Source organism: Enoplosus armatus, chromosome 11 (assembly GCF_043641665.1).
Source record: "Enoplosus armatus isolate fEnoArm2 chromosome 11, fEnoArm2.hap1, whole genome shotgun sequence".
Classification (NCBI taxonomy): domain Eukaryota; kingdom Metazoa; phylum Chordata; class Actinopteri; order Centrarchiformes; family Enoplosidae; genus Enoplosus; species Enoplosus armatus.
In genome coordinates, this window is record NC_092190.1 from 25485678 (window position 1) to 25501854 (window position 16177).

At 43.7% G+C, this 16177-nt stretch overlaps 1 protein-coding gene across 4 annotated transcripts in view; it reads left to right on the top strand.

Moving 5' to 3' along the window:
- Positions 1–4059: 4059 nt before the first annotated feature.
- zeb2a (zinc finger E-box binding homeobox 2a) overlaps positions 4060–16177 on the top strand; it is a 49535-nt gene continuing 37417 nt past the window's right edge. For 3 of the 4 annotated variants that reach the window (XM_070914255.1, XM_070914254.1, XM_070914258.1), the window contains exon 1: positions 4060–4251. In XM_070914255.1, the coding sequence (XP_070770356.1) occupies positions 4179–4251 (73 nt within the window). In that variant the 5' untranslated portion in view covers positions 4060–4178. Of the gene's footprint in view, positions 4252–11137; positions 11141–16177 lie in introns of all 4 variants that reach the window. The other variant, XM_070914256.1, reaches the window with a different exon arrangement.

Sequence of the window (16177 nt, forward strand, 5' to 3'; positions counted from 1 at the left end):
ACGTGTCAGACGGAGTGAGACGTGTGAGACAGGGTTAGATGGAGTGAGACAGAGAGACGTGTGAGATGGAGTGAGACATGTGAGATGGAGTGAGACTGTGAGATGGAGTGAGACGTGTGAGATGGAGTGAGATGAGTGAGACAGAGTGAGATGGGGTGAGGTACTGTGAGACAGAGTGAGACGCTGTGAGACGGAGTGAGAGGCTGTGAGACGGAGTGAGACGCTGTGAGACCGATTGAGACGGAGTGAGATGCTGTGAGACGGAGTGAGATGGGGTGAGACGTGTGAGAAAGAGTGAGACGTGTGAGACAGGGTTAGATGGATTGAGACGGAGTGAGACGTGCAAGATGGATTGAGACGGAGTGAGGCGTGCAAGATGGAGTGAGACGGAGTGAGACCACTGAGACGTGTGAGACGGAGTGAGACGTGTGAGACGGGGTGAGATGGAGTGAGACGTGTGAGATGGAGTGAGACGCTGTGAGACAGAGTGAGACACTGTGAGACAGAGTGAGACGGAATGAGACGTGTGAGATGGAGTGAGACGTGTGAGATGGAGTGAGACGGAGTGAGACGTGTGAGATGGAGTGAGACGCTGTAAGACACTGTGAGACAGAGTGAGACACGTGAGACGGAATGAGACGTGTGAGATGGAGTGAGACGGAGTGAGACGTGTGAGATGGAGTGAGACGGAGTGAGACAGGGTGAGATGGAGTGAGACGGGCTGAGATGGAGTGAGACGGGGTGAGATGGAGTGAGACGGAGTGAGACAGAGTAAGACGGGGTGAGATGGAGTGAGATAGAGTGACACGGGGTAAGATGGAGTGAGACAGGCTCTGAGGTACGTTTTCTCTCGTTTAGTTGGCGTGTCAGAGGTGTTACCGTTTACCGATGAAGGCCATGAGATGGAGTTAAAAGCTCTGACCTCTGATTCTTCTGTTACACACCAACTAATTATCTGATTATGCAAAATAATAATTAGCTGCTGAAAACTTTGTGTAATGAATGAGTAGTTTAGTTTGTGTATCTTTCTATCAGCCTTAGTTTCTCTCACCTTTAATGTCTGCAGAAGTTTCTGATCGACATCATGTTGCAACCACAACTGTTGAGCAACACACACACACACAAACACACAGAGCAGTGTGTTGCTCTATGTGTGTGTGTGTCTGTGTGGTCACATGATGAGGGGATGACAAACCTTTTACAGGTTTGTGACTCGTTGGTTCTCACTTCTTCTTCTTCTTCTTCTTCTTCCCTCGTCAGTTTTTCCTGCAGACTCAGCAGGTGAACAAACACTGAAACTGATTTGAGATCTGACAGGAAACCTGCTGTAGAACTTTATTTTGAAGTCTGCTCTGTGAGGCCTGAAAGTGACAGAAAGGACTTTTATTTTGACAGATAATCTGAACCGGCTCGTTCAACCAGAAGATTATGATGAGAAAATAAAAGTTTACTATTTATTTTGTAGTATGTCTTTATATATATTTTCAGTTTCATGTTTTTTCTCTAAATATTTCTCATATATCACATGACATGACACCTGAGCACCCACTGAAGAAAAACAATATCTTTGTATTAGTAATAACTTATTTATAAACTATTTTCATTGAAATTATGTTTTTAATCAATTCTATTAATATTTTAATAAAAACTTTTTGATAAAAATATATTTCATTTTACAGTTGGACTAATTCAATTGAATCCGTTAAACTGTTTTAGCTATTTATTTACGTATAATAATTGACATTTCTTTATTTTAAATATATTCTATCAACATATGTCATTTTTAAAAAGATGATTTGTTGTATTTATTAGACATTCAAGTACATTTCATCCACCAATCAAAATGTTAAACGATTTTAATTTAATTGTAATATTCTATATACATATTGTCTTAATAGATTTTTTAAATATATTTTTAAATCAAAGTATGTATTTCCATTTTTAAAAAATGAATTTCATGTTATTCAAATTTTATTTTTCTATGTTTTTATTTTTTATTATTTATTTATTTTTATTTCTTGGTAACATTTTTTTAATCATTTGCATCTATTTATTTATACATTGTTTTTTTTTATTTAGTCATTTATTTATTAATTAAATAAACTGGACTGAACACGTGACCACACCTGTTCAGACAAACAAACCGCTGCGGAGCACAGAGCCCTCTGCGCATGCTCCTGCTTCTCCTCCTCTGTGGACAGACAAACAGAGCGCGTGCTGCTGCTGCTGCTCAGACAGGATTACCTGCTCAGGTAATCTACCTGTGTGAGCCAATCAGGTGCTTTGGCGCTGCCATTTGTTTACAGTGTGTGCGGCACGAGGGGCCGCGTGGGCGCTCTGAACCCGGCACGAGCTGCTGATTTAAACCCAAACCCCCCCCCCCCCCCCCAAGTGATCAGAAACAAAGAGTGATCCGGATCAGAGGAGGTGATGGTGTGCACGAGGATGAGGAGGACACTCCTCAATTATCCCTCCTCGTGAAGATAGGTGGCGCGTGGTGGTAGAGGGTCTCGCGCCTGTTTATGTTGAGGAAAGAAAAAAAAACGGTGACAGGCTCCGACGGGAGGCGTCACACGGATCAGTCCCGACCTGCCCGCCCGGACCGACGCTCCCCTTCCGGCCACCGCTCTGCTGACGCACCGGGACAACATTTAGACTCTTAATCATTCTATTTTAGGGGGGGGGGGGTGCACGCGCTGCAGCAGCACTTTTTTTCTTTTCTGCCGCTTCTTCCTCGCTTCTCCTTCAGCGGGAGGAAACACGGAGACTCTCCGGTAGGTATCCTCTCCTCCTCCTCTCCTGTTCTTCCTCTTGCTTCCTCTTGTCAGGAGCCAATCAAAGCGCGGCAGTTACCTGCGCTGCTATACCTGCGCGGCCAGGTGATGAGACAGGTGCGCGCTCCCGCTCGCTGCTGCCTTCAGGTGTTGAATGGATGGAGCGGAGGAGGTTCGGCTGGGGCGGGGGTTCTGATTTTCTCCAGAGATGACGGCGGGAGGACAGAGGCAGGCAGGCCAGGGAGGAGGAGGTCTGTCCCCGCGCCCTGCTGCTGCCACTGCCCGCCCAGACATCCGGAGCCCGACGGAGGATTGAACCGGGTTCCTGACTTCAGTAGCGCGTCCGGAAGCAGAAAGCAGCCGCGTGGCTCTACAGAAACACAGAAGACGAAGAAATGAACCGCTGAGATGAAAGCAGATTTTAAATGATCCTGGAAGGCTTCCGTCTTTAAACGCCCCTGTGAACTCACGAAGAAGAGGACAAAGATGATTAACATGTCGACATATTATTAACGAATTGTTAACACATTAGAAACGCATTAGAAACACATTGGAAACATATTGGAAACGTTTCTGACAGTCAGCCCTGCTCACAGCTGCAGGCCTCACTCTTGTTTATATAACATCATCTCATCTCCAGATTCCGTCACAAATTTTTCTAATCGATGATCGATGATCGAAGCTGAACTTTGAGACATGTTTTCGCGCCGCCGTTTCCCGCGTCGTTTGGAAAGAAAATCAACAAGTGTAAGATTTAATGTCACAAAGTTGTTTTATTGAATCTGTGTGTTGTGACATTTGTGTGTGTGTTTGTGTGTGTTACTGTGTATTGTGATATGTATGTGTGTGTGTGTGTGTGTGTGTGTGTGTGTTGTGATGTATGTGTGTGTGTGTGTGTGTGTGTGTGTGTGTGTGTGTTACTGTGTATTGTGATATGTATGTGTGTTGTGATGTATGTGTGTGTATTGTGATATGTATGTGTGTGTTGTGATGTGTGTGTTGTGATGTGTGTGTGTGTGTGTGTGTGTGTGTGTGTATTGTGATATGTGTGTGTGTGTGTGTGTGTGTGTGTGTGTGTGTGTCCGCCCTCCTCCTCCTCCTCCTCCTCTGTCAGACCAGCAGAGTCGCTCCTCTCATCAGAGACCAGGCGGACGGGGACGCGGGGCGGCGGTGCGCTCGGTGCACGCTCTCCAACAAAACAAACAAACTAAAAAACAGAAACAGACTTTTTATTAAATGGGATTATTTTTTTCCTAAAGTTGCTTAAAGTGCTCAGTAAAGTAGGGGTCCGGGTAGAGGATCTGGTTTTGGGATTTACTTTGTGTGTGCTGCTTGTCAGGGAGCGGGGAGGAGCAGCGGAGCGAGCCGGATCGAGGAGCCCATGCGGACTGGACTGACTTATCAATGAAGCAGGAGATCATGGCGGAGGGTCCCCGCTGCAAGAGGCGAAAACAGGCCAACCCCCGGAGGAAGAACGGTAAGACAACAACACACACGAACACGCAAAGTCCCCGCAAGAACTCCCGCAAACTCTACTGTAGTGAGGTGTCCCCGCCTGGCCCGGGCCGGGAGGTCCCCGCCTGCGTGTCCCCGGGACGCGACAAAAGACAGAAAAGTTATTAAACGGTACTTTCTGGAGGTTTGGGGGAGGGGGGGGGGGGGGGGGGTGACTGTGTGGAGGCTTCGGGGGTCGGTGTGTGATGGAGCAGAGCCGGGACCCGCCTGGACCCGCCGGATGGAGGAGGTCTGAGTTCAGTCTCAAAGCAGGAAAAACCGTTATATCCGAGCTGCCGCTCCGCGTGAAGACCTGTAGATCCGCGCGGCTCGTGCAGACGGTCTCGTGTCTCATAAAGACATGAGTTCAGATGGACATGTGTCCCCTGTTTGTCTCTTATCTCTGTGGTTTCATCACTTTGTGAGACGGGTTTGAAGCTCGTGCGTTGATCCACAGAAACAAACTGAAGCCGCGTGCGACAACCAGAGACCCGAACCTGTTGGAGCAAAGAAAATAAATAAATGACGGAAACGGTTTTATTGAGTTTATTTTGATCTTGTTTTCAAGGTGTCAAATTAAAGTTAAATCATAAAATAATTTCAGGTTTAGTTTAATTCGTATAAAAATGTTTTTTTCATTTTCTAATTTGTTTGTTTCACCGGAGGAAGAGGAGGGTGAAGTCAACTAACATCTTCTTTTGTCTTTACGAGTCAGAAACACAAATCTGCTCATTTATTTTCATTTTAATTCTGATTTTTATTTTTTATTATCACATTAAATCCACTTCACACGTTTTTCCTCGTTACGAACTCCCTTTAAAAAACTCTATTTTTTTGCTCTTTGTGTGGCAGCCTGAGGAGCCGCGTCCTCTTTGCTGCTGCTGCATTAATAATGAAACCACTATTATTTCACTTATTTTAATTTATTATTAACAGTTGTTTGAAGACACAGCTGCAAACTCACAGATTCACATTTCATTCTTAAGTTCACTGAGCAACAATAAAAGCTCCTCGCTGACACTAAAAATAAGTTTTAAGGCCTCACTCAGCTTTCATGCTGATTTAAAGGCACAATCCATCATTTAAATGCAAACAAAAGAGGCGGCATCAGCATTTAGAGCAGGACTGGAGAACGCTGGCCCTCAATGATTGACACGAACTGAACGCTGTGTTAAAGGTTCACTTTTACGTCAGTAAATTCAGGCTGAGAGTTTTAATCATGACAAAAGAAATCTCTGGCACATTCCTGCCAGTTAAAATTTTCAAAAGACCGAAATGAAAGTTAAAACTGTATTTAAATGTTTTCTCTGAGACTCATTCAAATCTTTTTAATTCCTCCGTCATGAAATTTTGAGACAATGTTTCCTCCCGTCGTCGTGGTTTTTCTTCTTGGGATTCGGCTCCGTCGCCTCCTCTCAGGGGTCCCAGGGGGGTTGTTGATGGGGGTGAGGAGGGTGGAAGGGGAGGCAGATTAGGGCCTGGTGTAACAGGATCTCTGCAGACTGAACAGCCTCCTCCATCTCTGTCTGTCCGTCACATCCAGCTGTGAGGCTGCAGCTGTTTTATGACCAGGTTGTTTTTTTAATTATCCGTTAACTGGATGGAGTTTGGTGGTGATGTTCGGATCTTATTGTTCACTCGGTTCAGCGGTGTCTCTGTCTTTACAAACTCAGACCCTCATAAGTTTACTTTAAATTCTAGTGGAGATCCCAAAATGTTCAAAGACTCGAACGTATCAGGTTGAATTTTTTGGGAAACGCGTCTAAAACATTTGGCTTGAATGGATTTGTGTGTGGTGGTTTGTCTGCTGAGGTTCCTCCCTTCTCTGAAGCTACGTCGTCATGAGGGACGGTGTCGTGTGTTGTGCACATTTTAAAACAAGTCTGTAATTGTGGCTTGTGTAAATAAATTGAACATTATTGTTAGATTTAAAGAAACTTTATTTATCTTAATCCTGATAAACTCAACTGTTAAAATCAAAATATCACAGTTGCTGAAAATGTTTTACTCGGTTTGTTTCTGTGAATTTGGTTCAGAATCATTGTGATAATGAAGTCCTCCTTCAGAATAGACCAGGATCAGGACTGTAAGGTACAGTTTATTTTCAGGGTCGTTCTCCAACATGCAGCGGAGACGTTTGTTGCATCCAGCAGCAGTTTCCCTGCTGCGGTGTCAGGACGCCTGCTGTACCATTCATGCCACATGTCTCACAGCCGTGTCATTGTCCACTCACCGAGCGACACTGTCTCCATGTTTACAACCTGCTCAACAACAATCTGATGTTTTACTGTCATCCCCCGACAACTTTTCAACAACGGTTAGAAAACACAAAGCCTGCTGAGGAGAGCATTTGGAATGAATGTCTTTTACATTAAAACTATCTTGGACATACGTGTTTTTTATGTATATGGACCCAAGAGTTCCCTTTTGGTTCAAATATATTTTGCCTTTATTAGATATGATGCAGACAGGGAACGAGTGGAAGGAGGGAATGACTCGAGTACATAAACAACAGTCTAGAAAGAAGGTCTGATGACATGTAACACAGATCCATGTCCAGACTCAAACTGAGGACTGCATGTTCAGGGTCTTAAACGTCTCTACAACCGGGACGGCCAGAGAGACGTTTTTTAAGGATTAAAAAAGGATTTCTACGCTATTTCTGCCTTTATTTGATAGTATGACGGTATAAAGAGACAGGAAATAAGGGGGGGGGGGGGGGGGCAAAGGTGACCGTTAGAGGGGTTAAAATAATCAGAGGTAGTCATTATTTGATATCATTCAGTGTGCTTTTGAAGGCTTTTATGAGCATTTGTTTGCAGATTAAATGCCAGACTGAAACGAGGGCCGTAGAGCTACATGGTCGTGGTCCTAAACCTCTCTGCCAGCAGGACGCCCAGAAATACATGCTTCTGAAAATTTCACTGGCATTTTTGGGGGGTGCTGGACTCAAACCTTTAGCACGCTCCATGATGATACATATTTAACATAATTCAATGTGTTTTGAAAGGATTCTACAAAAGGACGTGTGTCTGATTTGTGGCTGCGAAGTATTCACGTCACTCTGACGTCACGATTGTTGGCATCTGGTTTACGTGGCGACGATTAACAAGAAGAACCTGTTTGAGGATTTTTTCATTAGATTTTTATTAGAGAGGTTAAAATAATCTGAGTTGAAGGATTTTAGGACTCAGGTGAAACCACTGGTTAATCTTTATTTTCTCCTTTTACCGCCACACAATAGTTTCCATATTATCATTATTATTATAACATATTAGCAGCTGACACATTTAGATAAAAACAAAACTGATAATAATAATGTCACTATGACTCTCTGCTGGGATTTTGCTTCATTGACATTGAATATGACATATAGGTTTCCTTCTAAAAGCGTTGGTATTTCTTGGTTTTAAAGCTGATATCCGTACGGTTTCATCAGTTTTCTTCTGATCAGTTGTCACGTTCATCTCATAGACGGTTCACATTTCACACTAGAATCCAGAGATAATTGTTGTTTCCACTCAGTATTCAGATTTTAATGCAGAATTGATGAAAAGATCCGCAGGTTCTATGTGTTCTGGTGTAACTGAGGCAGCATAGACAAACTTGTTTTTTTCACTTACAAGTACATTGACTTCCCTTCATTCCACGAAGATGTACTCGACCCGTAACTAAAATCAAAAGAAATCCAAAGCCTAACAATTTCTAGTTTAACTAGTGAGTACCTGCTGTTTTGTCCCCATAATGTGGTTAAGAAACAGGTTTTATGTCCCCATAATGTACAAATACAAACACACTCAGAGTGTCTTCTGATACAATCACTGTCCTCTGTCGCTCTCATTCTCACTGACCTGAATGTCTTTCATATCTGCTCCGGCATGCCCCCCCCCCCTCAGTAAACACCTCCCTGAGGGCAGAACAAAGAAAAGCAGCTCCTCTCTCCTCGTTCTTAATCACAATTCAGACCCTCTCACCGCCGCCGGGGCCGCTCGGCTCGGCGGCGTCCCAGATGAAAAGAGCTCCAGAAAAAAGATGGAGGAGAGAAAAAAGAAAAGAAAAAAGTGAGAGGCGGAGGAGGAGGAGGTGAAGTGAAAAGAAAAAGAGAGTGTGGTTAATAAAAGAAAGGAGGATGTAAGGTGGAGTGAAGGTGTTTGTGCCGTATATAGACCCCCCCCCCCCCTTGCTGATGGACAGATAGAGTTACAGACGGACGAGTGAGCGGGCGAGAGACATTAAGAAAGACTTCCAGAGAGAGAGAGAGAGACAGTGACAACCAGCGGTTCGACTGCAGCTGCATGAAGCATCTTATGGAAATATTTTTTCTCAACTGTTCCCTTAAAACATCTTTGGAAATTATGAGTGAGAAATAAACCCTGAAGTGTGTTTGAGCCTTTAAGGGATTCTTTAAAGTCAGTTTTCTGTTACACAAACAAATTCATCTAGAGAATAAAGAGTTGTTTCCTTGAAATTGGATTAGAAATTAGAAGTAATTCTTAATTATTTGAAGCTGTAAGTAGTTCTTTCCTCCACAACAAAAACACTTCAAGTTCCTTCAGTGTGGACAGTTCTTTTAGAAGTTCTTAAAAGGTCTAAATCCTTAAGTCCACCTTTAGGCTGTAAAAGATTCCTTGAAGTATTTTTTCTTTCCTCAGCAACAAAACACTTCCAGTTATTTCAATTTCAACTCAATAGAAAGAGACCATTTACTATAAGTCAGTTCAGTTTAGTCCTTAGTAACAAAAACTTGTCACGTTCCTTCAGTCGTGACAAAAGAGATGAGTGAAAAATCCCCTCAGTCGTTCCCTTAAAATGTCTTTAAAAATACACTTTGAAATAAGAAATCGTTAAAATGTTTTTGAGGCTTTAAAGTCAGTTTTTTGTACAAACATAAAACAAACACTTCCTTCAGTCTCGAATAAAAATATGTATTGAGGATCTTCAGGAAATATTTTCTCACTCATTGTCTTAGATTGTCATTAGCATTGAATTAGAAAAATGAAATAAACCCATGAGTCTTTTTAGGGGTTCCTTAAGGTCTTTTATTTTATTGGAAAAAATATCGCTGTAGGTTCCTTCAGTCTAGACCAACAGATGCAATGAATGAAAATAGTTTCTTCAATTGTTCCCTAATAATTATGTTTGCAAGTAAATGATTAGAAGTGGTTCCTTAAACTCACTTAGTGTCCCAACAAACCAAAATGTCCTCACTGTGCAGGTGTAAAACCTGTCTTTCCAAAGTTCAAAGATAATAGCAGAGTTCACATAGTGTTTTTACTGTAAACCCCAATGTTGTTCCATGTTCTGCCTGTAGGGGCCCCTGGTGCCCCGGGGCCCCTCACTGCTGCTGCTGTACTGTCCCTCAGTCGGTTGGGCAGCTTTGTGTTGGAGCTCAGCTGCTTCTTAACAGGTCAGGAATCAAGTTTAAAATGCACCATGTGATATGAATTCCTAATTTTTCTCCTCCTCCCGTCCTAGAGCTTTTTTATTGTTAAGAAAAGCAGATTATCTTTATTCACCTTCACCCTCCTCCTCACTCGCCCCCCCCCCCCCCCCCCCCCCCCCTGGATTTAGGCAGATTTACTTCACCAAACACCTCTGGTTGGACAGCGGAGGAGGAGCTGGGGCCCCGCTCTGAGAAGAGGGGGCCCTTTCAGGGAGGTGCAGCAGATAAAGCTGCAGCAGGCAGAGACACATTAACAGGAAGTCTGGTTAATATACCCCCCACCACTCCGGCAAAACAAAACACACAACAAGAACATCACCATCTGTGGTCCCGAGCCACCACAGAGTGACATCATAGTGACATCACAGACACATGACCTGTATAAACGTCATTCGTGACTGTAGAGGTTTCCAGATTCTTTTGCAGAAATTCTTGTGGTTTTGAGATGTAACGCTGAAAAGTTAGTGAGTAATTAAGTCAATAACTTTTTTTAAAAAGCAGAGCGTCCCAAAGAGAAACATACTAATAATAATAATAATAATAACCTTATAAAGTAGTCGCAGTAGAACAGGTGGAGAATAAAATCACGTTGCAGGCTGAATACTTTGACTTGTTGATTGTGTGCTCTATTTATCTATACAGCTATGGATTTGTAAAAGACCGCCCTCCCCATGCATTAAACCTTAACCCCCCCACCTGTTTGTCAGCCTCTTCCACCTCCACAGCTTTCTTCCTACTCTGATAACATCTGTCACGGCGGGGGGGGGGGGTCACATTACTGCACTCTTCTTCTTCTCTCACACAAAGCTTGTCACTGTGCCGCCAATAACAAAAACTCCTCAGACGTCTCCTACGCCTCCCATGATGCATCACTGCAGTGGAATGGTGTTGGTGTAAAAACTCCTCTGGTGTTTGAATGTTTCAAGGTGACTGACATGCGTGTATTGTCAAATCGCCCCCCCCCCCCATGTTGCCATGTGCACATTTTCTTCATGAGTGAGCTCAGAGCCTCTCGGTGACATTTTGTTGCCGTTAGCCTAAACAGGCCGGATTCATCAAGGTCAGAGCTGAGGTTCGTCACCGCAGAGACAACAGGAGGAGGTTCACTGCTGATAACACTTCGAACTAAAGATACAAAGACAGACTGAGACACAACTGGAAAAATAGATCAAATAATGACAACAATATTTATGAACATCAATACTGATTATTTTCATTCATTCCATTTGAAAAATATATATTATTTATTATATATATTATAATTAGACTTTGACAGAGTGCTTTTGAAGTTTTGAGTTTGTAGTTTCATTCAAACTCAAACACAAAGCCATTTTAGTCTTTAAATGACTTCATGTTTTTTGTGTGGATGCTGTTTTCCCACAATGCAACACTCAGTTCATGTAAATGGAGGAGGAGCTGCTCAGAGCTGGTGGTGTGAGAAAATACAAATATTAATAGAAAATCATTTTTTTATTATTTTACAATTTTTGTTATACATACAGCAAATGTATTTATTTAGTTATTAATGTTCACTGATCCTATAAATGATTTCTATTTTTTACCATTTGATTGACACCCCGTACCTCGTACAATTATCGGACGTCTACCTGCTGATCTGTGAGCATCAGAACAGGTGAACAGGTGTAACTGAATCTGGACACAAGTTGAGGTTCAGTGTGAAGCTGAAGCTGTTGTGCTCATTGGCCCCACCCTCACGGGAATGGTTCGTTTGATTGGCCGAGCTCCTGCGGCAAGGTCACACACATATGGAACAATCAATAACGGATGGCTGGATTAAGGTGTCATGACATCTGTGTGTCCAGACCGCCAGCGTACGGCTCACTGACTCAACCCCCTGAACGCCACCCTGTACCTCCAGGCCCCGCCCACCTCTGTTCGTCTGTTTAAAATCAGTTTCAAATCAATCAAATCAGAGTTCGTCTGTCTTTGGCTCAGTACAAACAGAGACTGGTTTTGTTGTGAACACCATGTTTTCCCAGCTGTCATTAAACCTCTCATGGCAGCAGTGAACAGGTACAGGTGTGAGCAATCTGAAAAAAACTTGGTGTTGCATTCAAGGAGGCTCAGACATCTGATATTTCAGAGTCGGCGCCTGTAAGTGACAATAAGTGCATAAAAGGATCATTGGGATTTAATTGTTTCCCGCACAAAGAAGGTCGCTGACTCGTGATGAAATCTCTGGTAAAGTTGTAGGTGTCGACACCAAAGCAGGCCTGACTGCTGCCACCTGGAGCTGATTCTCAGCTAGAACACTGAGTCAAGGTTACCTATCGCTATAATCAGTGCCAGAACACAGGAAGTTTAAGCTGTACCCTGCTGGATTTAAGATATTGGAAAAGCTTAAACAGAAGAAACAACTCAAGTGTGTCGTCGTCTTTGAAGAATAAATCATCATCATCAATCATCAAATGCACCGTCAGCTTTGTAACAGAAACAAAATGCATCATTATCTTCAAAAGAAGACTCAAAAATATTGCAGGAGACGCAAAAATGCACCTTAAAAAGTGACTCAGAAATGGGTCTTCGTTCTTAAATAAGACAGAAACTGCATGGCCACCACAGTTTGCTCATATTTGGTCCATGGGAGAAAAACCTGGTTTTAAACGGGACTGAAAGAGAGTTGGTTAGTTCTTCTTCTTTGATACGATAACTTTTCTCCTATCTGTCAGAGTTTGTGTCTCGTGGAGGAGTTCAGTGACCTTCACCTCCTGCGTTCAGGAGGATTTGTCCGTCCACTTGGACTCTCCATCCTCTCAGTGAAAACCTCCTCAGGCCAGATCAGATCAGCAGGGTTTCAGGCCGTGATGATTGGACACCACTTCCTGGTCACAGATCTACCAATTTAAGTAATGAGGCCGAGGAGCACTGCTCGGTGCGGCCCGGCCGCCTCGGGGGAAGTCCTGCTGAACTGACCTCTGAGTCTGAGGTATCTGAGCTGACACTCCTGTCAAAGCTGCTCCGCAGAGTCCGGTCTGAAGGAAACTTCTCCACCTCCGCAGCCTCGGTGAGACTGCCGAGCTGCAGCGTGACCACCATAACACCACGAACACCATTCAAACACCAGACACTGACAAAGAACTACATGAAATCACCTTAAATGTACTTTGGTACCCACAATGCAACACAGATGTTAGGCAGGGTTGAAATGTAATAAATATGAAAAAATAAGTGTGGCTGTCGACTGTATCGCAATGTCTTCTTCACTCATTGAAAAGGCCGTGGGGGTATGTCAGAAAGCCTCAACAACAGCTACATAAGTGAACTTTGAGTTTAGGATACAAACAATTAAATGAAATTATATATAAAATTACAAAAATATTATTATAAAAATATAAGTTAAAGATACAAAACATATATTATATAATAAAGTAAAATAAAAGTAATTTTCCCATTATTTGTAATAAATCTTTCTCTATTTGTCTAAAAGAACAGGAAATTCTTCTTGTGAAAGTAAACTCTTTGCTTATTAATATTCAGATATCTAAAATTGTTCGGTCCGATTGGACCTTTGAGGTAGATTGCTGTCCTTGTTGAGTCCTTATAATTCTCACTGACGCTAGTTTGTGAAGTTGTAACCGTCAGCCATCGCAGCAGCGACGCCAGTTAATGAGGAAACGTGAGGAACTTCCCGCCTCTTCTGATTGGTTGTATGCAGGGGGCGGGGTCTTGAGTGATGTCAGAGCTTCACGGACACAAACACACTTGAACATTTCTGTCTGTCTTCTCTTTACCCGTCTCATTGTCCTCGCACACAGTCAGGTTTGAGACTGACAGCTGGACTTTGATGAGGCTTACGGCTGTCGGCCATCTTTGTTGAGCTAAACGGGCGTGACGTTTTGTTTAACCAGGAATAAAGAACACTGCGTGTGTGATGTCGCTCAACTCGTCTTTAATTTTCAATGTCCCCCAAGACTAAAAATGCAACAACATTTGAAAAACAGTCAAAAGTGCACCGACTGAAAAGATTCAAAAATACGTCGACATCATCTAAAAAATGTCTGTTTCATCAAAACACACAAAAATATGAAACATGATGGAGAACTGGTTTATAAAAGCTCTCAAGTCCAGATTAGTTCTCCTTTGATCTGCTGCTGATGTCCAGCTCAGAGCTGCAGCGACCGTCCCATTGGACCAGTCCCATAATGCATTTCAATGATTTTTTCCCGTCTTGGTTCCCACGGTGATGGGCTTCATCGTCTGTCCACCTTTTAGCCGAGCGGCTGTGAGAAGTCTCGTGCATCGTCTCTGAGCCGGCACAACCTTGTTTGCTGTGGGATTACCAGTCTTTGGTTTGGGGGGGGCTGTGTAAAGGTAGCCATGGGGAGGACCCCCTGTAGGCCAGGAATGCCGATCAGGTCAGGGGAGGAGAGCGGGGGGAGGCGGGGGGACACTCGGGGATGGGGCAGGTGCCTTTGTGAGTCCTGTCAGCCATCAAAGAAGCAGGCAGAGCTGAAAAGGTTAGCAGAGGAGAATAATCCCCCCTCCCTTCCAAAACCACCCCCCAAGACCAAAGTATCCTCCCAGCCTTCAGCCTGAACGGAGGCTGACAGACGCTTCATTCTCCTTCACTCTGCTGCTTTTGTCCAGCTGAAGAGAGACGACTCACTTTGAACCGTTAATAATAAATGATCAGTTATTAAAGTGATCACCAGATCAATGATCAATTATTAAAGTGATCACCAGATCAATGATCAGTTATTGAAATCACAGATGTTTTCCAGAGAAAGATGCTCCACTTGTTCATGTTTTTGAGCTCTTGTTGTGAAAGTTAGTGACTGATGTTTAAGCATTAAATCCCTCTTCCTGTCCAGACTGGACCTCATCCCTGTCTGTCGGTCCTCCTGTCCCTCCTGTGTTTGGGTGGTGTTGGGGGGGGGGCGGCGTACAGGTTGCGTCATGGGACCCGAGGTGTCCCCTTTTGTGCAGCCTGTCAAACGTGGTTAACATGCGGCCATTTATCTCCTGAACCCCCCTGGGTGCACAATGGTCTGGGTGAGCCGGGGCCGACGGGGGAGGGGGTGAGGGAGGGTGAAGCAGGGGCTTTAGTTGTTCCCCCTCCCTATCTCTCTCTCTCTCTCTCTCTCTCTCTCCCTCCATCTTGTTGTCCCCCCCACCCCCACCAGCCCTCCCCTCTTGGCTGCACACAGCCCCTCTGTCATTGTTGGGTTTCATTATTTGCCCCCGGGCCGCTCCTCGCTGTGGTTCAGGCGTTATCTGACAAGGTGCTTCAGAATGTCGGCCGGCGCTGCCAGACAGATTGGACCTTGTGAATGTGTCGGAGCTGAGCGCGCCCAGGAGCGCCGCCGCGAAAACAATGAGGTGGATTGTTGGTTCCCACCGACTCCCCCCTCCAACCCCCCACCCTTACCCCTCTGCTGCTCTGTAGCCTCCACCAGTAACAGTTGTACCTGACAATAAACTGCACAGCTGAGTCATTTAGAATAAAGTTTCCTGTTTCAATCAATAAATAGATGATTAACAAATGATTTAGCTGAAGAATATAACTAATACATTTTAGAAGTGCAGCTTCATCTCTAACTCGTTCTCATTTCCTCCAAATTCAGCCGACATATTTGGTGTTTTTGGAAACTTTGGGATCTCTACTAAAAGAAAAAAATAGAAATACAAAATATATTCAAGTTAAGTTCAATGATGTTCTATATTAAGAATGAGGGAAGTTCTAGAAGTTGAAGAAGAGGTCAAGTGGAGATCTCAAAGTTTCCAGAGATCTCGAATCTGCGTCTAAAATATTGCAGCAGACGTGTCGAATATTTCCATTTGACGAAATGGCGCCGCAATAAAAAAGTATTCAATATCATAGAGCTTCAATGAAGAGTGGCAACAACGTGATGCACTATATATACATTTATATTTATGTATGTATATATATACATATATATGTATATATATATATATTTCTGTATCTACAGAACGTCAGATTGTCAGTGAAGGAGACCTGAAGGGAAGTTGAAGAGGAAAATGAAGATAAAACGTGTAAAGAAGCAGAACTGCCTTTGAATTCTAGCTGAAAAAAACACTTCCAGTGGTCCTTAAATCTGCAGCGAGATGTGCTCAGTTTTTGTTTCTAACATTTCCATTTTGAATAGTATTTCATTGTGTAGGCTAAGACAGCGAGCACAGGCACAGCGGCTTGTACTCGGTGGTTTGCAGTGGTTCTAATGTGGCAGATAAAACCCCCAGCTTTGATATCGCCTGCTCCAATAAGCCCCTTCAGCCTGCCAGCACCTGCCAACGGGGAGGTATGCATTCATCTCCCCCCTAACAGGATTATACTGCTCTGTAATTGATTCATTTGCAGTGAGGGGAGGTGACAGTGCTTTGGAAATGAGAGTTTAGGTAACAGGCGCCCCAGAATTCAGCCGACTCCATGTGTCAATTTTATTACATCAGTCCAGATGAACTTGAAAGGCCGGCTTTGTGCGCG